The sequence below is a fragment of the Mauremys reevesii genome, linkage group 3 (assembly GCF_016161935.1).
Source record: "Mauremys reevesii isolate NIE-2019 linkage group 3, ASM1616193v1, whole genome shotgun sequence".
Classification (NCBI taxonomy): domain Eukaryota; kingdom Metazoa; phylum Chordata; order Testudines; family Geoemydidae; genus Mauremys; species Mauremys reevesii.
In genome coordinates, this window is record NC_052625.1 from 108,623,536 (window position 1) to 108,645,538 (window position 22,003).

Sequence of the window (22,003 nt, forward strand, 5' to 3'; positions counted from 1 at the left end):
GTCATTCAGGTCTGAAATGTGGGCATCCTCTTTGACTTGGACCTCTCTCTCTAGGTCCTCACGTCTAGGGTATCTCTCAATCTTGCCAACTTTTTCTGCTTAACATCTCTAAGATACAGCCTGTACCATCAGTCCACGTAGATAAGACTCTCATCATCTCATGTCTCAAGTACTGCTGCAACATCCTTCTCTCTGGCCTTCACAAGTGCATCCTTGCCCTGCTTATATCCATTCAGAATGGTGCTGCAAAGATAATTTTCCTAGCCTGTTGTTTTGATCATGTCACCCTTCTCTTTGTATCCCTCCACTGACTCCCCTTCTCAAGTGCATCAAACATAAGTTATTTGTCCTCACTTTCAAGACCTATCCCTACCTACCTGTCAACTTTCATTCACTATGAAAATCTGTGCTCCTGACTCCGATCAACCATGATATTAGTCTCCATCATCCATGTAGTGACGCAGCCTGGCTCCCAGCTGCCCCAGAGAGGGATGAGCCCCTCCGGATGCCAAAGTGGGCGGAGCCACTGGAGCCTGCGCCCGCCCCCCAGAGGTCAAAGCACAGGACAGGAAGTATAAAAGCCCAACCCCAGGGCTCAGAAGCTGCCTGGCCGCTGGAGAAGCCAGACGCTGGTGGCCTAGCTCCTGCTGGGGAGACTCTTGCAGCCTGTGACCGACCTAAGGACTGGCCATACCAGTCAAGGCCTGATGCCGACCAGACCCCGGAGAAGCTGGTAAGCCTACCTGTGAGAAGCGACCCAGAGGAGCTGCCAAGCCTACTGCTCGCTGAATACCCTGAGGAGCCCATGGTGCTGGATTCCGTAGGGGACACTGACCAGACGCAGGTACTGCTAGCAGGGGAGGTAAGAAGTAGCCCAGGGGCAGCTGACCCTAGTCTGGCTGCGGCATACCCAGAGCCGATGTCAGTGTGTTGTGGCCAGGATCCCCACTGACACAGCAGCAGGCCGCCTGCCGCTGTTAGGGCTCTGGGCTGGGACGCAGTGGAGTAGGCAGGCCTGTGTCCCCCCTGCAACCCCACTCACAGGTGGCAGTCTCCCTCTCTTGCCCCAGTGCTCAGGACCAGGAGCCTGGGTTTTGTTCTTGAACTATTTGCTCAGCCCCTGCCTGAGGGCCTGAGTGCCAGACTATTTGTTTGCTGCCCCGCCCTGACGCAGGACCTGGGCCTGTTATCGAACTATTTGCTCAGCCCCTGCCCGAGGACCTGAGTTCTAAACTGTTTCCTGCCCCACCAGGCTAACTCCCCAACTCACCGGACCTATGGAGTGAGGCGGCCTGGCTCCCAGCCGCCCCAGAGAGGGGCGACCCCCAGCCGAATCCTTCTACAGTCCACTTATTAGATTTTCAATCGGGCACCTTTGTGCTTTCTCTCATGTGTGAGAAGCTCCCCATAAACATCTTCAAAGCTATTTCATTATCCTCCTTAAAATTCTCCTTTTCCATAATGCCTACAAAAAATGTGACAACAGTGTTTGTCAGTGTTTGTTTGGTTTTGGTGTGCTGAGATGACTACCTATCATGCTGACCTCATTGTTTCTTAGTACTCCCCCATCGGTCTGTCAGTCTAGTCATCGGTCTCTCATTGTACGCATTGGCCTGGTTGACGTCAGAACGTTAGGTTGATGTAAATCACCTTGTGTCAACCAATTTGTGTCTAAACCAGGCTTGGGCAAACTTTTTGGCCCGATGGCCACATTGGGGTTGCAAAACTGTATGGAGGGCCAGGTAGGGAAGGCTGTGCCTCCCCAAACAGCCTGGCGACTGCCCCCCTCAGAACCACCGACTCATCCAACCCCCCTGCTCCTCTTAACCACCTCCTCCCAGGACCCCCCCCCACCCCTAACTGCTGCCAGGGACTCCACTACCTATCCAACCCCCCCTGCTCCCTGTCCCCTAACTGTCCCGACCCCTATCCACACCACCGCCCTCTGACAGGCCCCCTGGGACTCCCACGCTTATCTAACCCCTGCCTCTCCCCACCCCCAGAATCTCCGCCCCATCCAACTGCCCCCTGGTCCCCTTCCCCGGGACCCCCTGCCCCTTATCCAAACTCCTGACCCCCTTACCATGGCACTCAGAGCAGCAAGTCTGGCTGCTGTGCCGCCCTGCAGGAGTGCGCAGCCCCACTGCCCAGAGGGCTGCCCGTGCTGCGGCATGGCTGGGGGGGGGCGGGGGACAGCAGTGGAGGAGCTAGGGACTATCCTCCCCGGCCGGGAGCTCAAGGGCCATGCAGGACGATTCAGCCCGTGGGCCGTAGTTTGCCCGCCTTTGGTCTACAGTTAAATTTGTCTCTAGCCAACTTAAGCACACTGTTAGAGCAATGCAGTAAAACCATTTTGCTGAATGGCATGGAGCCCAGGTCGACCTACTGAGGCCAACACAGTGCAAGTGTAGACCCAGTGTGACCTGTGTCGACCCTAACAGTCCTCCAGCAGCTATTCAACAATGCTCCCATCTCTGCAACAGTGACTGACTGATCTGGTTACCATTGTGAACTCCACTGCTCTGGGGATCACAGAGACTGGAAGCCACCCCACCCCTTTAAAACTGACGTGTGTTTTTAAAAATGTCTTTTCCTGATTGCCAACCTTGGTGAGCACACATAGTAGCTCATCCCTGTTGTGTGCAACTGCCCAGTGGACTATGCTGGCTCCACACACTAGTCATTCTTCTGCCTGGAGTAGACAGGGAAGCATTGTATCTCTTAGGCTTGTGGGAAGAAAAGACTGTGTGGAGACACAGCTACGGACCAGACATAGAAACGTGAAGATCTACAAACAGATTATATGGGGCATGCAGGCAAAGGGTTATGACAGGGATCAACATCAGTGCCATGGGAAAGCCAAGGAACTTTGCCAGGGAAGCCAACAATAGATCTGGTGATGCACCACAGACCCGGTGAGACAATGAGCTTCATGCCATTCTTGGCAGAGAACCCACCAGCACCCTGCAGATCACCATGGATAGCTTGGAGGACCCTGAGACAGAGAACCCTGTCGTGAGCAGCGAGATGCAGCAGAGGGCTGCAGCCATGCTGCAAGCTGTAATCTGTTCAAAACTCTGGCCAGTCCTGCCTGAGAAGCATGGATGAGTTTGATGAAGGGGAAGGGGTGTTGTGTAAGTGTGTATGCATTTTTCCTTACAATCTTTAAATTTAAAGAGGGCACCTGGCCCATCCCTGTGTTAATAAGACACAGGTATCAACCCTTCACTGTTTCACTCATACGAGAAAAGGTAGAGGTAGGAGGATGGGCTGTGCAGAGCACTTTGTTTATTTACAGAGGGATGTTCCTTTTATCCTCCTGAGAGATCTTGATGAAACTTTCATGGAGATACTCCATAATACTCTTCTGAAGATTAGGAATGGCTGTCTTATTTCTTCCTCTGAAATAGGACATTTTCCCATGCCATTCCTCAATGAGTTTGGCTGGCACTGTAGCAAGAAACAGGCTAGCAGCATACAGGCCTGTGTGGCTTTGGGATGCCAGTAGCAGCTGTGTTTTCTGTGCCTTAATTTCCTTCCCAAGTGAGATATCAGCTAAAACCACCACCACCTATGGAAAATAGTGCCAATATTCAGTGCCATTTCACTATACTTGTACCCGTGGAATAGGGACTGAAATTTTATTTCTTCATGCAGCAGAAAATTCTTCTCTTCACTCGTCTCAGTGGGCCATACTTACCATTGCTGGGGGGAGTGCAGTGCTATGTTGAGGCGCTCCATAGCTGAAGTGTCAATAAGCATTTCTTATTAAAAGTGTTTATGGGAATAAGGGAAGGAAATTTTAAGCTTAACTTTCTCTTTCCACTGTGACTGTAAATCCAGTGGTACATCTCTCTGTTAGCAGCAGCTTCAGGTGTGGCAGCCTTGAGGGATGCCCCCTCCACACCCATAGAATGCCTGACTCTGATAAAGTAGAGGATTAGGGAAGACATGTTCAGCAAAATTCTACTAGCCAGTGCTTTGTTGGACCGTGAACAAAGGGTTGGCAGGGCCAGGATGACTGACAGCATGGAAAGGAAAAGAGAAAACAGGAGAGAAGCTTGTCAGGATAAGAAGAGAGAAATGCATCAGGACATAATGAGTCTTTTCAGGCATGACACCTAAATGCTGCAGATACCAGTTGACCGCCCCCCCCCCCAGTCCAAAAATCCCAGACTCCTCACCTGTTTCAATCCTTGGAGATCCATGGCTGCTTTTCCCTGCACCATAGCAGGAGACCATTAATGGCTCTGCACACTTGCATGACGACTTCCACCATGGATTGTCCAACTCCAGAATTATTTCCCACTGACTGGCCGCCATTTGGTCTTGCAGTCTTCTAGAATGTGATCACCACTTGCTTTTCAGCTGTCAGTGCAGCTCTCATTCTGGTTTCCATGCGCTGGAGGGATGAGGCAAGATCAGCACACAGATCCAGGAATGTGGTCTCTTCTGCATTCTGAAGCTCTGCAACCACTACTCGTTGTCCCAAACCTGCCTATGTTGCAGTCCCACCAATCAGTGCTCATTTCTTGGGGCCAGAAACAGTGCTCCACTGTCAGCTGTTGCTCCATGAATGCCATCAACAACCTTGAATTGGTTCTCACTATGTCCCTCAGCAATCTGTCCTAGAAGAAACTGTCATGTCCCCAGTTGTTGTGGTACTTTCTGTGGGTCTGCAAATACCAGAGGATCACATGTTCTGTATTTTCAGCATTCATGGGAATAGTGTAGAGTTCTGTGGCTCCGTGCTTCAGTCAGAGGTGGCAGACACTGAAAAGTGCCACCTGGATTTGTGGGATTTTTTTTTAAAAGATGTGAAAATTATGGAATATGGATGGCATTATGGAATGGAGTAAGTTGCATGCTAGGAACTTGACCTCTAGCTCCCAGAGATCCCTGAGTGAGCAATTTCTACCCCATAACACATTGTGAAAATTTTCCCAAAAGGCATTGGGACAGACCGCAGTGTGTAGCACACTGGGATACCTACCTGAAGTAGATCATACTTTGCATCAACACAGGCACTCCTGCTGAGTATGTGCAGTGCCGACTCAAGTAGCCAAGTATGCACGTGCTGAAGCGATATGCAAACTCTGGTGACTGTGTGCCAATATAACTTGAATCGACCAAAGTTTGTTTTGTAGGCATGGCCTTCTATTGTAATCTCCTTGGGAGTAGGGACCTGCTTTTGATTCTTTGTTCATACAGCCCCTAGCACAATGGGGTCCTGGCCCCCCTAGGTGCTATGGTGATACCATTTTTAAAAAATAATCTAATTTTGGTTCCATACATGGGTGACGTTTCAGAGTACCACCCCTCTCCCAGTCAAGAAGGAGCCACGTCCAAGGAATCCAGCAAATCCCCTGGGCATATTTAAGCCTCACCGAGGGGAGGAGGAGCTGAGCTCAGAGCTGCGCAATCATATTTTGAATATCTATACATCCTACTGTAAGGGGCACCTCATTTTGGCAATTTACATGGGTAGAGCTTATTTTGTTGGCAGAGGTGGGGAAAGTACCACCACTTTTTTTTTTCCAGTCCAATCCCCTTGGCCCAGCAAATCAGCCAAGAATTAAGAAAATGCAAAGACAGCTTTTGTACCCACTGTGCAGACCTGGGTATTCCTTTGCCATTTCCAAAGGTATGGGCTTAAGTATTTCTCTGTATTATCGGAGATAAAAGTGCCATTATGAAAGCCAGGAAAGGGAAGGGTTTGAGAGAGAACATGGGACATGCAGTGGATAAGTGTGCAGTTCACTGATGCCTACTTTAGATACAAGATATTGAGCTAGTATTATTTATTCAGCAGAAAATTCATATGTGAGGTATGGGAGATTTTTGTCTGTTATGAAAGTAATTGCCAAACTCAGACTCCTCTTTATTTTTAGCTTGGCTACAAAGAAATACATAGGTGCCACAAACTATAGAGAGAAGATTCACAGTACCTTAACACCATGTGGGACATTTCTTTTTTCTGGAAGTGAAGATGGTATAGCATATGTTTGGAATCCAGAAACAGGTAACCAATCAATTATTTTACAATATTAGGCCAGGTTGTCAAGCTCTCTGGAAGAGCCTTCTTTAAAAAACAAACAAACAAAAACAACCCCTTTTTCTTTTTCATTTAATAACTTTGGTGCAAAATAAAAATGTAGGCTGATGTCCTTAAGTCTATAAATGTAAGGTCCACCTTCTATATCAGTGTTATTAGTTATGTTCTGAGTTAAAAATTATATTCATACGGGAATAAATCTCAATCACAGGTAGTATCTCAGATTTCTAGTAGTAATTAAACACTTCTAATTTGGTCTTTTGTTCAGTTGTCCTTTCCACATGATACCAAGTATTTGTGTATTCAGATTAAGATCCTGTTCCAAAGCCCATTGAAGTCAATGAGTGTCTTTCTGTTAATGTCAGTGGGCTTTGGATCAGGCTTTTATTAAGAGCTGTTTATTTTACTTGCACGATTGACTGATTGAAGACCTCTAATAAGCGAATGATCAATATACATAGCCACCTGGATGTAGGAATACTAGGCTTTCTCATAAATTGCCCTCAAAACTGGATAATTCCCAAATAACCACTAAAATACAAAAAAAACCCTGCTGGACAAAGCGCAAGCAAAGCACAAATAAAAGTTAGAGAATTTCTTGTCTAAATTAACCTTATTGTACTGTGTGTAGCAGAGAGGAAATTTAAATGTAGTGGTTAGTCAACAAAACCAAACTTCTGTTACTATCTGCTTTGTTCTTGTATATTAAATTACAACATAGATATTTAAATCATTAAACATTTAAAAACTGGCATTTAGGCAGGCAGGTCTGTTCTGAAGATTTTGTTGAAGACATCTTCATCAACCAGGGTTCAAAACTACCTGCACATCATTGCACAACTTTCCCAGTAGCTATCAAAAATAGGTGGAATGTAGGAAGAGAGAGAATTTGTAAATAAAAGCCCTGAGCCTAAAAAGATTTGTGCATGTGTTTAACTTTATAGACATAAGTTGTTCCATTGAGTTCAGGATCAGGGCCAAAACTTTTATGAAATAGTGGTGTGCAAAACTTCCATTCCCATTGGTCAGTATGACTGAATCCCATGACTAACATAACAAGCATTTTCCCAGAAAGATACAAACACATATTATTGTTATGTGCCATTTAATATTTTTTTAAGTGGACAGTGCTTTCCAAGTTATCAACTAGTTTAAAATACAAAGGTTGAAGTCCTCTTCTCTAAGATTTTGGTAACATAAATATAATATAGAGAGATGAGTGGATATTATAAAAAGTTGCAACATTATTATGTCAAATTTTTATGACAGTACAAATTAAGAAATCTGTTTTTCCTTTTATAGGTGATCAAGTAGCCATGTATTCTGACCTCTCCTTCACATTTCCAGTTCGAGATGTCGCCTTTCATCCACATGAACACATGGTGTCATTTTGTGCCTTTGGTCAAAATCAGCCAATACTTGTGTACATTTATGATTACAAAGGTACTGTAGAGCATTTCTTGATGCATAAGAATCTTGGTAGCTGTTTGTTTAGCTTTTTAGAAGTGACTTGCAAAGGTTCTTTTTTAAAAACAAACAGAACAAAAAATCAAAACCTGCCATGCAAGAATTGTGCTGAAATCTCTAAACCAGTTTAAGATCAGTACTGAATTAGCTTCAGATTTACCTTTCTGTCATGATGTTGCATGTCTGAATTCCTGACTTGTCATCACTTCCCTCTCCAGGTCCTACCCTCAGCAATCTATGTTGTGCTAGTGAGGTCATGTCAATCGTTAGAACCCTATGTCAGTCTTGGGCTGGATTATGGAGACAGGGAAACTTACTTTTTCTCAAAATACACATAGTTTAAGGAAAACCTTAATATATGCTTTATGCTTGATGGGATATAAAATAATTTTTAAAAGCTGTATACAAATGTTTTAATTGTTGAGGAAAATCTAGGCTCGCTTGGTCCTCTGTAGGCAAACTCACATCTGCAGTGGAATTCCATAGCAAGTGTGTTATCATCAGGGATCCTAGAAATCTGTTTGTTTTGGAAAACCATGAAATTTGTGTTTTTACAGAGAATCTTTGAATTTTTACATTTTGTGAAAAAATAAAAACGTATACAGTAGAACTATGTTTATCCAAGCCTCTGTTATAGAGCTCACTGTATTAAGCAAACCGGGGCTGCCAGCCCTAGCAGTGGGACTCCCTATTGTGGCTAGGGAAGCTAAAAGTTCAGTGTTTCATTTTAATTGCAGAAAAACATGGATTTGTATGGGTTTTTATTGGACAATTTTGGGATTTTTATCACAGAAAATGAGATCCCTGGCTATCACTAGCATATAGTTAATTGTAGACTTAATTAATCTTTTAAACTGGTAGGTTCTTGATATTTAAATTTTGTTGGTTACTATTCAGTAGCATGACTGTTTTCTTTGAGGATATTGTTTCAATTGTCATGTTTCATCTTAATGGCAGATATGACAAAGGTGTGTGTATATATAATATATTATGCAGATATATATTTACTTTTTTTCCATTTACATCTGCTGTAAAATAATAGTTGCATTTTGTGCTGATAAAGATGAATTGTTAGCAACTAAATGGAAAATTTAGTATTTTGTGTTATCTTGATAATATAGAGTGAATAATTAAAAAAAACCCGCAACACACTTACTTTATATTAAGGTTCAAATCCTCCATCTACTATACTGACATGATTTTATTGAAAAAATTAATGGTCAATATTAAATGCTAACTTTTAGTCGACTAATAAATCTATTCTGTTTAGCTGACTAGAGAACCACAGATAATTGTGTCTCTTTTATTAAAAACTGATTGTAGGCCTGATTCAGGAAACACTTAAGCATGTTCTCCAATCTGTCCCTGTTCAGGAGAACACTTAAGCATGTGCTTTAGTATTTTCTTCAACAGGGCTGTTTTCCTAAATTGGGGCCCATCACAGTTCTGGAAAGCACTCTACTTTGTCTATACAAAGAAACAAAAACTATTATTTCCTGCAAGTAATCCATATTCTATCATGTCAAATTAAAGCTGAGAACTAATTTGCATTATAGCAACATGGATATTTGTTAATATGCATATAAATTATATTAATAAAGGTGAAGAAAATTAGCTATTTGAAATCACTAAACAAAATTACATTCTTGAATTGGACAGGTTTCATAGCTGTTTAACTGTGTACCTCATGGAAATTCATTTTCTATTTAATGGAAAACGTGGTTGAGTCTTGAACAATCAAACAGGATATCACTGAGATTATATTGGTAGTTAAAGTTGTCTGTTGTTTTAACAAAGTTACTGATCTTTTCTCATCAGTAAGCCATTACATAGGTTGCGGTCTTTTGGGCATAATCTGTGTGACATACCAGGGTACAAGCCAGACTGAGTAGCCAGATCACTTCTGCCCTCAAACCTGGGGTACCCTTTAAAATTCTTTGCTGCTATAGCATACAGTCTGCTCACAAAAAGCTTCCAGCATGCAAGTCACTCCCAGCTATGTCTGTGTATGTGCTGCAGCCAGCCACACCTTCGCTCTTACCGGCCTTGATTATACTGCAGGGTGACCCAGCACATCCACAGTCTCACATTTCCCCCTAGAAATGTGTGTCCTGGACAATACAGGTTTATATAAGATCTGTTATTGCTTTAATAGAAATAATATGCATACACCTTGTTACCCCCAAATGGAGTTTCACAGACACTTCAATGTAAACACACTGGATTAGATAAACAATGAAACAAGTTTATAAACTACAAAGAGAGAGATTTTAATTGAATACAAGTAATGAGGCATAAAAGTCAGAAATGGTTACAGGGAAAATAAAGATGAAATGCAACTGGTGCCTAACTTAACAAGCTATGTTAAATTCAAAGCAGAGTTTTCTCATCACATGCATTAAGCAGTCTTACTGACCAAACTTCTTAGGTTAAGACCCCTTTTACAGTTCAGTGGCTGCTTCCTTTTCCCTTCTGGTGCAGTGAATCGAAGGACAGAGAGAGAGGGAGAGGAGGAATGTTTGTCCTTCCTTTTTATAGTGTTAGCCCCTCTCCTGAAAAACATTTCTAACTGAGATTCAGGAGACAGTCTATAGGGAAGGATGTTCCCTGCTGCTTTTCCCTAATGTGTTGGACCTTCTTTTGTTTCTCTTCCTGCTTGATGACTCTGTTTACTGCTTAAATGCAAATTAAGTAGCACATATTTCTTTGACTGAGCCAGACCTGTTTGCCAACCTCAGTTTGGAACATGTGTGAAGAACAACATGCAGTGGATCGTATAACTTCACATACAATGTTGCCACACGCATTTTCTCAGAACAGTAATGACCAGCAAATTATGAGTTTTCAGATAATACCTCACAAGGCACATGTTGCACAAAAATTATTACAATAATGTGTAGGGTGTGGACACGGGTATGTTCTCACATATTCTGCTACTAACTTTTTGTTCCTTTTTGGTTAAAAATATTTGCTTTGCTTTCAGAAGACAGTTTTAGTGCATTGGTGTTAAGGAGTTAATCATACAGTAATATTAATTTTAGTCACTGGTACCATTTTTAAGATTCCCGTCGTTCCATAGTTTGGCTTAGATCAGCTGGTTTAAAAATACCCTTTAATGTTTACAATGGGCAAATTTTAAATAAGGAATGCTGAAATCATTTGTCTTCCTGATGCAACAATCTAAAAACTGTAAAAGTCATGTGTGTGGTTAAAAGGCAACTGGGCTCAACTTTTATCAAGCTAATACCAGTTAACGCTGGTACCTGGCAGCTAGCCCACATGATTGTCTAATTGGACCCTAATGGCCCTGCAATGTATATTGCCAAAAGCCTTTTCCCAAAACCTGAGGTTCTCAGCCCCTAAGCTGTTTCGCTGAATATCTCACTCTGCATGACTAGGCCTGCTCCTGCAGGATATCTCCTGTGCCTAAATGTGTTCAGTTGTCAACTTTAGAAATTTTTCTCAAAGACAATTCTCTAAATGAGCTCAGCGCTCCTGGGCTGGAAAAACCTCCAGGCAACCTTAGTAGAAGAAGCAGTGAGGCTACAAAGAGAAAGAAATAGCTGTGTCTAGTGGCAGAAAGAAGTAACTGAATTACAAACTCAGGATCATCAGTCCAAGTTAACCAAGAGGTACCACTTGGTCACCTCCTTGAGCACCTGCTGGACTGGACCCAGCAAGTTACTAACCTCAACTGAAGTAGAACCCTGCATTTTAATTTAGTCATCATACTTTATCCTTTAGTTTGTGTTTCCAAATGTACTTGGTGTTTTCAATTTTACTTTTCTTAATTGTATGGAAAATTGACCTTTTCAAAATAAAAATGATCTGCAACAGAGCCCTTGTTTATCCAAACCCATTTCTGAAAACACTCTTTTTCATGTATCTTGGTAGTTTCCTAGACATGAATGAATTACTGGTACATAATCTCTCCTTTATCTGTACTTGGGTTTATTTGAATAAATTTTATCCCCCTCTTCCCATTTGAAAAAACAGTATTCTTCCCTGTTGCTACTTGCAGTTACGTTATATATATATATATATATAAAAATAAAAAGAATTGGACGTTAGAAAATGTATGATTCGCTTGAATTCAATGCCAGTCACTTACTTTTTTTTTGACTTCTGTAGGACAACCTTATTAAGGTCATATTTTACTAATAGTTTTATCAAGAGAAAACTACTGCTGACTAAGGGTTGTGATGAATCAGCTCAGTATTAGAGGATGGTGAATACCAATAGTGGGAGGAAATCAGACTTGTGTGCGGGGAGAGGGAGAAAGAGGGAATTCTGGAATCAAGAGAGAAGCTGCTCTTTTTGGAGATCCTTGAACAGGGATGATGTGGCAGGAGGGAGATGGACCAGCAGAGAGAGTGCGTGTTCGTGTGTGTGTGTGAGAGAGAGAGAGATAAGAGTGGCAGAAGGGAGTCAGACCTACTGAAGTGTACTCTAGCACTTGGAAAGGGTGGCAGTGAGGATCAGGGGATTTTCTCTGAACTTTACATTTGTCTTTCTTGTTAGCACCTTTATCATAAATTTTGATAGAGATTCAGTGGAACCAGAGAAGGCATACATAACAATAGCCAGCTGAATTGTTTCTGTTTTGGTAACTGAATACTAATACTGCACTATTCATTATATTCCTACACTAACTGGACTTAAATTGTAGATTCATCACATCCATAGTATTGGCATGTTCAGAATACTGCACCTAACTTTTAAATTGTTTTGTCGAGAGTTTTATATAATTTACTCTTGTTCATATGTTGTATGCACTGATGCCCTGTATTTCTAGAGGGAGCTGGTAGTGATCCCTATATTTAGGGTGCTTAACACTTTCCATTGTTAAAGATTCTTATGATTCTTTTTTGGGAAGCTCCAAACATCTCCAGTGTTTGCAGAAGGACTTTGAAATTTGGCAGGGAAAAAGCCCTCAAGCTAGAAAAGTTCCTTTTCTTTGTCCCATGAAATCCCATTTGGGTTTTGCTGAGTTGCAAACTGTTAAAAGTTGTTACTTCCTTTTTTTTGCTTATGTTCCTCAGAAGAACTTTCACAGCATACCAAAATAACTGAATCTTAATTTTCTAAAGAACTAGGCCCACACGGTAAAGCAGCAGTAGCAGATTGTTAGTGGGAACACCACGGAGCTCCCAGAGCAGCTGTAGAAATGGGGTGGTGAGAGACTCTGGCTGGGGTCACCCTCCTTTGATTATCCCAGGGACCCAGCACGTTGCCCTGGCAATCTGTCCACCTTTCTAGGAGTACCATGTTGGACAACAACCCCCAGCATATCGGGTGTAGGGAGTATAAGAGAGTGCTAAGTTGGGCAAGCTTCTCTTGGACCCAGCTCATGATGCCATCAGGTCATCAATGCTTCTCCCTTCCTGGGGAGAACAACCTACTCCTTTTAACAGCTACTGTAATTAGACCTGTAGCTCAAGTGATAAATCTGTCCAGTAGTGAAAGTTCAGGTTTCAGCCCCGATAAGTGATATGTGATATAGGGTTTGTTACATAGTGAGACATAATGAGATTTACTTGTATTGTATTCCTTTAAAAATACAAAAACCCTAAATTACATACAAACAACCCTAAGATAATAAGTCATTTAGATTTCAAAGTCAAGAGAGATTTGTGGTTGCCCATGCAACTTCAGTTTTGCACTCTTGTTGTATGCATTATGATATAGTCTTTAATGGCAATAATCACATACTATTCTTTTGCCACAAGATCTCTGCCTCATTGCATGCACCAAAGGACAGAATTAAGGTTGCCTAGGCCAGTGTTTCTCAAACTGGGGTCGCCACTTGTGTAGGGAAAGACCCTGGCGGGCCGAGCCAGTTTGTTTACCTGCCCCGTCCGCAGGTCCGGCCGATTGCGGCTCCCACTGGCTGCGGTTCGCTGCTCCGGGCCAATGGGAGCTGCTGGAAGTGGCACGGGCCGAGGGACTTACTGGCCGCCGCTTCTAGCAGCTTCCATTGGCCTGCCGCGGTGAACCGTGGCCAGTGGGAGCTGCGATCGGCCGGACCTGTGGACGGGACAGGTAAACAAACTGGCCCGGCCCACCAGGGGCTTTTCCTACACAAGCGGCGACCCCAGTTTGGGAAACACTGGCCTATGCAATTGTAAAACTGGCCTTTCTTAACTCAACTATGTAACCTATATAACTTTTTTCTTTTAATGTAGGGTTTTTGGGTATAATTTATCTTTATCTTGCTCAGCAAAGTCTTAGATTTAATATGACCTATGAACTCAGTGGGGTTTGTTTCATGGAACTACTACGACTTGACCTAAAATGTTAATGTTGATTATTTCTGCAGTTGCACAGCAGGAGGCTGAAATAGTAAAAGATCTCAATGGGTCACTCGCATCAACAACACCCAGAGGGCCACAAATTCTTAGCAATTCTTCTCATATTTCTGCACAGAAAGATTCAACAATGTCTCCAACAGATCAGTTTGTCAGTGTTGCAAGAGTATCTATGAGAATGCAGAAAGTGAAGCAGAAACTTGACTCTGTTATGGTATGTCAAATTTATTTATATTTCCAAGCAAATTGTAAAGTCCTCTCATACAGTGCCTATATTCTATATAGCACAAGCACATATTACAAAACATTTGTATGTTGTTTGTAGATCTGTTCTCCTTTTGAGTCCCATTATTGTCAATGCACTTATTGTGTCTGTTCAGAGACTAGATCATGTAAATAGAAGTTATTTTTGGTATCTCTTTTTTTAACCACCCATCAGTGACCAGAGGTTCTTTTGGCAACACCCATTAGCATTAATGTGAATTAAATATCCTGACTGTTTTTAAGGGATCCATCTTCATAATATTTTTGCTTTTTAGAAGATACTATTTGGTGGCATTCACAATTCAGCTAGTCATGTCTAAGATGTACAGCGCCCCCAGAAAATCCTTTCCTAACCTCAGTAGTAATAATAATATTTCCACTTAAAGTATAGGCAAGAAATAGTCCTGTCTAAGTTACACAAGGAGTATTAATATTAGAGGAAATTCTTGTGTGCTTGATACAGAACACACAATACCTAACCTTGTATGGGGTAACAGTGCCTTCAGATTTTAGTCTAATACTTTGCCTAGATACATTTATATGACACAGTTCTACTCAACTATGGTTAATCAGAGATCAATAATTAAATCTGAAAAACAAAGTTCTACTGATATGTAAATATTCTGATGTAATTGGAGGCAAAAAACAAATTATACAGCCACCATATGTCTCTGCCAGAAGCGAATGACATCCTTGTATCAGAATCAAGAAAAGAACTTCGCAAGTCTTCAATGAACGCACATAATTAAAATTTTTGGCATTACTTAAAAATGACAAATGTTTATACTATGTCTCTGACAAGTTACATAGTTATGCTATATCTTTCAAGACTGTAAACTCACATGACTAATATTAAGTCAGAAATATTCATGTAATTATTAAATAGTTTTTATGGAGGTTTCATTTTTTAATTAAGATGCATTTGCCAGTTTGGCATCACTATCACTTAAATTTTAAAATAATTGCTTGTTATAGAAAATTCACTATTACCTCACCTGCTTTTTTTTTAGTAATCATTAAATTGAAGAAACTTGTTCAATTATATATTTACACATAAGATCATGTTTACTTGAGTGATGGGAAGTTAAAATAATTATGGTTGGATGTTTCCTATCATTAAATCTCATTATTCTTTAAATCAATATCATTAAATGTGATTAAGTCCATGTGTATCCTGATGATCTAGTTTATGTATGCATTAAAGGCTAAATTTTTACCATATGTCTGAATTGCATCTACAACTTTTGCAGATGCATACGCAAACTACCCAGTTTTCATACATCAGTGAGCTTTTCATACATAACTTGAACACACCTGCATTTTGCCTGTGCACATTAGGCATCTACATTGAAAAAATTAACCACTTGGGCTCAGTGTTGATCTGATTATATATAACAGGGATAGGCAACTTATGACATGCGTGCCAAAGGCGGCACACGAGCTGATTTTCAGTGACACTCACACTGCCCTGGTCCTGGCCACCGGGGGGGCTCTGCATTTTAACTTAATTTTAAATGAAGCTTCTTAAACACTTTAAAAACCTTATTTACATTACATACAACAATAGTTTAGTTATATATTATAGACTTATAGAAAGAGACCTTCTAAAAACATTTAAATGTATTAAGTATCAGGGGTAGCCGTGTTAGTCTGGATCTGTAAAAGCAGCAAAGAGTCCTGTGGCACCTTATAGACTAACAGACGTATTGGAGCATGAGCTTTTGTGGGTGAATGCATGCATCCGACGAAGTGGGTATTCACCCATGAAAGCTCATGCTCCAATACGTCTGTTAGTCTATAAGGTGCCACAGGACTCTCTGCTGCTTTTAAATGTATTACTGGCACATGAAACCTTAAATTAGAGTGAATAAATGAAGACTCAGCACACCACTTCTGAAAGGTTGCCAACCCCTGATATATAAGCATATATTCTTTTTATTCCTTTATGTGTCTTCTCCATTCCTGGAATATCTTCTGCATGAGCTCTGAAGAATCATTTTCAGTCATGTTGTGGCCGCTACTTTCTGTGCCGCTCTCTGTGTACCCAGTCCATCTTGCTTCTCTCCTGTCAGGAGGCGGGCATTAGTGGATAAAGCAAGAAGCTTCCTTTTCTCCCCTTTTCCCCATGGCAAAGTATGCAGCCTTGGAAACATTCCTATCCTTTGTTAGCCCAGAAAATGGGAGACTAGAGCAAAGAACTGAATCCTGGTCTCAGCTTTAGGAGTGCACAGCACTAGTACTAGATCAAGCCAGGTTATATTTAGTAAAATGAGTTACTGTATATTCTCTTAAGCTTAAAAGAGACACCGGAATTTTCTTTGTGAATCAAGTGTTGATGGTTGGCCTCTGCCTCTCAGAGAAATAGGATTGATATACACTCTAGTAAATCTTGGCAGCACTTACTATTTATCTGTGCTTCAGAGGATTAATGTTGATAATTTATATTATCTCAGTTCAAAGTAAATTTCATTGACAAAACATTTAATACCTGAGGGCTGGTCTGCACTGGGTGGGGGAGAAGGGGATCAATCTAAGATACACAACTTCAGTTATGCTATTCGTGTAGCTGAAGTCAAAGTTTCTTAGGGTACGTCTTCACTACCGGCCGTATCGGCGGGTAGCAATTGATTTCTCGGGGATTGATATATTGAGTCTCATCTAGATGCGATATATCGATCCCCGAACGCGCTCCTGTTGACTCCGGAACTCCACCAACGCGAACGGCGGTAGCGGAGTCAACATGGGGAGCCGCGGACATCGATCCCGCGCCATGAGGACGGTAAGTAATTCGATCTAAGGTACTTCGATTTCAGCTACGCTATTCACGTAGCTGAAGTTGCGTATCTTAGATCGATCCCCCCCACCCCCAGTGTAGACCAGCCCTTAGTTCGACTTACCTTGCCATCCTCACGGCGGCAAGGAGACCACCATGGCTCCCCCGTCGACTCCGCTTACTCCTCCTGATGAGGTGGAGTACGGGTGTCGAATCGGGGATCAATTTATTGCATCTAGATGAGACCCGATAAATTGATCTCTGATAGATCGATTACTACCCGCCGATCCGGCGGGTAGTGTAGACGTGGCCTAAGTGTTCGCCTAACATAGCAAGTCACTAAAAAATCCTTTGTATTGGATTTCTTTATTTATATAATAAAATTTCCCACTGTCTGCTAGCGGCAAAAATACCAGTTTAGCTTTTTCATTATCAGAAGATTATGTAGTATTTCTCATTATGTGGTTGTGGGAAGGAGATTTCCTACTATTACCTTGGGTCTGTGAAGTGACACTTTTTAAAATATCCAGAATTAAACTATTAACTTCATTTCTATCATTTTAGAAGTAAGAAAAGTCTAGTATTTTATAGCACTTGTTACAAATCCATTTTTCTTCCTTAGTGCTGGAGTCAGCTATGTATTGGCTGAGATACCTCTGATGCCAAAATACTCCTGAGCAACATTACCCCCCCCCCTTTTTTTTGGTCAATTTTGAATGCAGTTTTCTCAATTTTTTTTTTTAATTTTTATTGAAAAAAATTGTTAAAATGATAACTGAAAATTTTCATTTATTGAAAACCTGCAACCAGTACAGGTTTGAAGGCTTTTAAGAGCAGCGACAACAGAAGGTTAGGATTTAAAATTGAGTTCTCTCCTTTGTACAAACTGTAAAAATTGTTGTGGTTTTTGTGGTCTTCCAGCATATACTTACTTCAGAGAATCTTTAGTATGAGAGAAACTAGGAGCTTTTTACTTCAGGTGACTTCTAATCACTTTATAATGCTATGAATTAGCACATTATTCTATATGACTACAAAATCTGATTTTGGAAAATCCTTCATATTATCCCCTTACAGAATATATTTGAGATGTAAAATACCTCCCTACTGGTAAAAATAAATAAATAAAATAAAATAAAATAAAATAAAAATGTACAGAACTTGTGCCACTAAGCCTCTGAAAGAGTACGTAGCCTTTTGAACAAAAATTTGAAGCACTGGTGAAACATGATACTGATAATATCTAAGTCAGTGGTTTTCAACTTTTTTTTTCATTTGCAGACCCTTAAAAAAATTTAAATGGAGGTGTGGCCCCCTTTGGAAATCTTACACATAGTCTGCAGATTCCCGGGGTCCGTGGACCACTGTACTATGGTAACGACAACCTTTTGTGGACCCCATAAACAAAGTCTGCGGACTCCCAGGGTCCACAGGTTGAAAACCATTGATCTAAGTGATCAAGTAGAAGAAGCTGGCCACTTGTCCTTTTTGTCTGCATTAACGACTAGAGGCAGCTCCTCAGCTTGTGTAAATTATCATAGCTCCATTGCCAGTTTTCTGAGGATCTCCCTCCACACCCTCCCCTCAAGGCCTTCTCTCATTTAGTACATCCTGGAATACCTTGCATAACAACTTTGGCTTTGAATTCAGATCAGAACAATAGGGGTTCCCATAACAGCTATTACAGGTTTCCATGTGGAAACAGAAAATCTCAAGATGAGTATACACCAAATGATCAAAACTTTGTAAAAGCAGTGTGAGTCTTGTGGATATTTCAGTACCGATATAGGCAGAAGGAGTGGAATCTCTGCATTCAGTCAGTTCTATATTAGAAAATCTTCATCTACCACCTCCTAAATGTGGTGCTGATACTCTGTAATCTATGCTGAAGTTGCCCCCTTTCTCTTCCCAAAGAAGCTTGAGCTTTCCTCCAAAATAACCTTGCATGCACAATTTCTAGTGAGCCATTTTTATTAAACCTGACTTCCCATGTTTGAAGTAGGATCATAAATCTAATGCTATTTGTAATTAGAAATAATAAACTGTTTTCACCCCAACTTTAAAACATTTAAATCCACACAAATGGTACAATAGTAAAAATAGTACCCTCCTACTTATTAAAGGTAATTGAACAATATGATAGATCTTGGATTAAACTCATCTTTATAATGCTTTATGAGAACTATGTTCTAAATTCATATGTTTTATTTCTAAGTTTCTGTTTTGCTAGATAAGGGTGTAAATAGATATGGATGAGGAATCCTACTGTAAAGATGTTTATCTTTTAATTTTAAAAAATTGTTTCTCCTACATACTTTAAATATTTCTAACTGCTCCCTCAGTAGAGAACAGGATGTAAAATGGATTTCAATAGATTCCCACACCTAAAAGGATTAATGCACGCGTTTATTCAATTTATTTTACCTAGACACACACACGCTATAATGGGACAACTCTGCCTTAATAGGTTCTCTTGGCACCCAATCTAATTACAAGGTAATACTCTACAAACATACTGCATATAGTCTGCAAACAATCAAATAACTAAATTAGTAAAATAAATATAGGTAGAGGGGAAAGCCTGAGGAATTAAAATAAAAAAGACAGAGAAAAGACTTATGACAGACTTGCAGAATTTATTTATAATTAGACTTTTTGTAATTGATAATAGGTTGGAGAGGGAAAGCATTTCTATGTGTGACATTCTATGTGCTGAACAACTGTATCCCCTCAAATCTCCACCCTGAGATACCTTTTTTTACACTGCTGTGCTGTGAAAGTGACCTTTCCTGGTCTGCTCTCACACAGCCTCTAGCATGTAAATTACTCCCAGCTGTGTTATATATGAGTGCTCTAGCCAGCGACTCCTGAATTATATTACAGAGCAACACCAGCAAATTTCCAGTCCCAGACCTGTCCCCAGAAATGTGCATCTTGTACTGCCCAGTATTCTCCTGGACAACTCAAGCTCACAGGAAGTCTGCCATTTCATTATTAGAAAATTATAAGCACAAACCTTGTTATCTCAAATTGAGTTTCCCAAGCACTTCAATCCAAACACACACTGATTTAGTTAAAACAAACAAGTTTATTAACTACAGAAAGATAGATTTTAAGTGATTGCAAGTAATGAGGCATAAAAGTTAGAATTGGTTATGAAGAAATAAAAAGTAAAACTCAAACTAATACCTAACTTAATAAACGAAGTGAACTTAAAACAAAAAGGTCTCACTCATCACCTGTTCTTTTGCAGTCTTGCTGGCTGGATGCCTTTTAGCAAAAACGCCTCCCCCAGTCCAGTGCTCTTTCCCTTGTCCTTCAGGCATTGTGGATGTTGTGGGCAGAGAGAAAGGGAAGAGAGATGATTTGTGTCCTCTTTTCTCACTTCTTATAGTTATTTTCCTCTTTGGAAAATTATCTCCAGCTGAGGTTCAGGAGACAGAAAGTCTGTGGGATGGGAACTTTCGCTGTTTCTTTACCAACATGTACACTTCTTGCTCACACCCTTTTTCCTGACAAGAATGGCCCCTTAACCAGGTGATAGTCCATTTGATTACACTGACACCTGGCTGAGGTGCTGGCTAGCCTTTAGTCTCTAGGGGACTGGTTTGAAGCTGTTTCCCTAAACTTGGAACATGTCTTGCACAGCAGAATTGTATAACTTTCCATACAATGGTGCCACACATATTTTACCAGGACAGTAGTGAAGTTCAGCAGATCACGAGTTTTCAAATGATGTCTCAAGGCATTCGTTGTACAAAATATATATCATAGTCCTGAAAAGGGGATTAACATAAAGGTACAGACTGTGACACTATGTAGGCATTGTGTAGTTGGTTGTGGTGTTTGCTCTTTTTTTTTTTTGTCATTTACTAGTTCTCTTTCTAATCTGCGTGTTTCCAGTTGTCAGTAGGATGCAGATGCACTTTGCAGAGTAACATTGATAAGGCGTGTGTGTATGCAAATTGAATATATATGCCATTTTTTCTCACCAGCTGCAGATCTTTTCCATGCAATCTGTGATATGTAATACAATTTTTGGAGCTCTAAACAAGCTGAAAATGTTTCTTTCAATTAAGGGGAAACACCACATAGCATATGACATAAACTTCTCCTTCCCAAATAGTCTCCATTAAACAAAATAATGCAGTGCAGTGCAGTGAAGGCAATGCACTTCACACATGAATTGAAGTGCTAAAGTAAACAGAAAATAAATATTGTATTAGAAAAAAATTAAACCGTATCTTACAATATAATTTATTGTACTAATATAGGATTTAATAGAACCCAACACTTTTAATATTCACAGGAAAGATATGTTATGACGATAATAAGATTAAATTTGTTTTTAACTAGTCGATATGTGAGATGTACAGGACTCTTATAGCTACAAAATTCTGTAAGCATCATGTTCTTTTTTTAAGGTGTCAGCCAAACATAATTTTGGAATGGTAACTGTACAAAAATAGCACAAAGGCACAAACTTACTTTAAAACCATGTGGTGTTTAATTTAACAACTAAATAACCAACTTATGCTTTCACTTTTATTTGTTTGACATCTCAGCCTTGCATGTTACCGTAAAGTACAGTGCAACAGGGTAGATCTTTACTTTGTTTTTCATACTAAATATATCCCAGTTAGGTCTTGATTTTTATCTCTGATCTGGCTCCTGTGTGGTGCGTAGACTGCTGTTACTCCTACTGAGACTAGCGCAAATCAGCCTACAGAATCCATAAACTGTAACCAGTTCTCCATTTCCCCACTTTCCTGTATATCTCAGCATAGAAGAGAATATGCTTCTTAAATAATATTATAAATCTAAAATAATAGTGGAAGGAAAGCTAAATTAGGTAGAAAAAGTGAGGAATGTGTTTTCAGTTGAAAATTGAAATTACTCTGTGTGTGTGTGTGTGTGAGAGAGAGAGAGAGAAGTGGGTCTTTAATGTTATCTCTGCTACATTATAGCTATCAGAACTTGAATTGTACTCTGATCCATTGTATCTAGGATTTAATTGCTTGTAAAACACAATTAGAGTGATTACTAGTGCACCAAAGGCCAAATCCTCCTCTCTGTTCAAAAGCTTGAATAAATGGGCTCTGTCATCCTCTACTGAAGTTAAAGGAAGAGGATTGA

At 40.7% G+C, this 22,003-nt stretch overlaps 1 protein-coding gene across 19 annotated transcripts in view; it reads left to right on the top strand.

Annotated features, from left to right (window-relative positions):
- The window catches only part of AHI1 (Abelson helper integration site 1), a 165,200-nt gene that overhangs the window by 45,868 nt on the left and 97,329 nt on the right, over positions 1-22,003 (top strand). For all 19 annotated transcript variants that reach the window (XR_005595893.1, XM_039529237.1, XM_039529235.1 and 16 more), the window contains 3 exons: positions 5,892-6,022; positions 7,358-7,498; positions 13,842-14,044. Coding sequence is in view for 18 of the 19 variants with exons in the window: in XM_039529237.1 (XP_039385171.1) it covers positions 5,892-6,022; positions 7,358-7,498; positions 13,842-14,044 (475 nt within the window). In the remaining variant the exon portion in view is untranslated. The remainder of the gene's footprint in view (positions 1-5,891; positions 6,023-7,357; positions 7,499-13,841; positions 14,045-22,003) is intronic.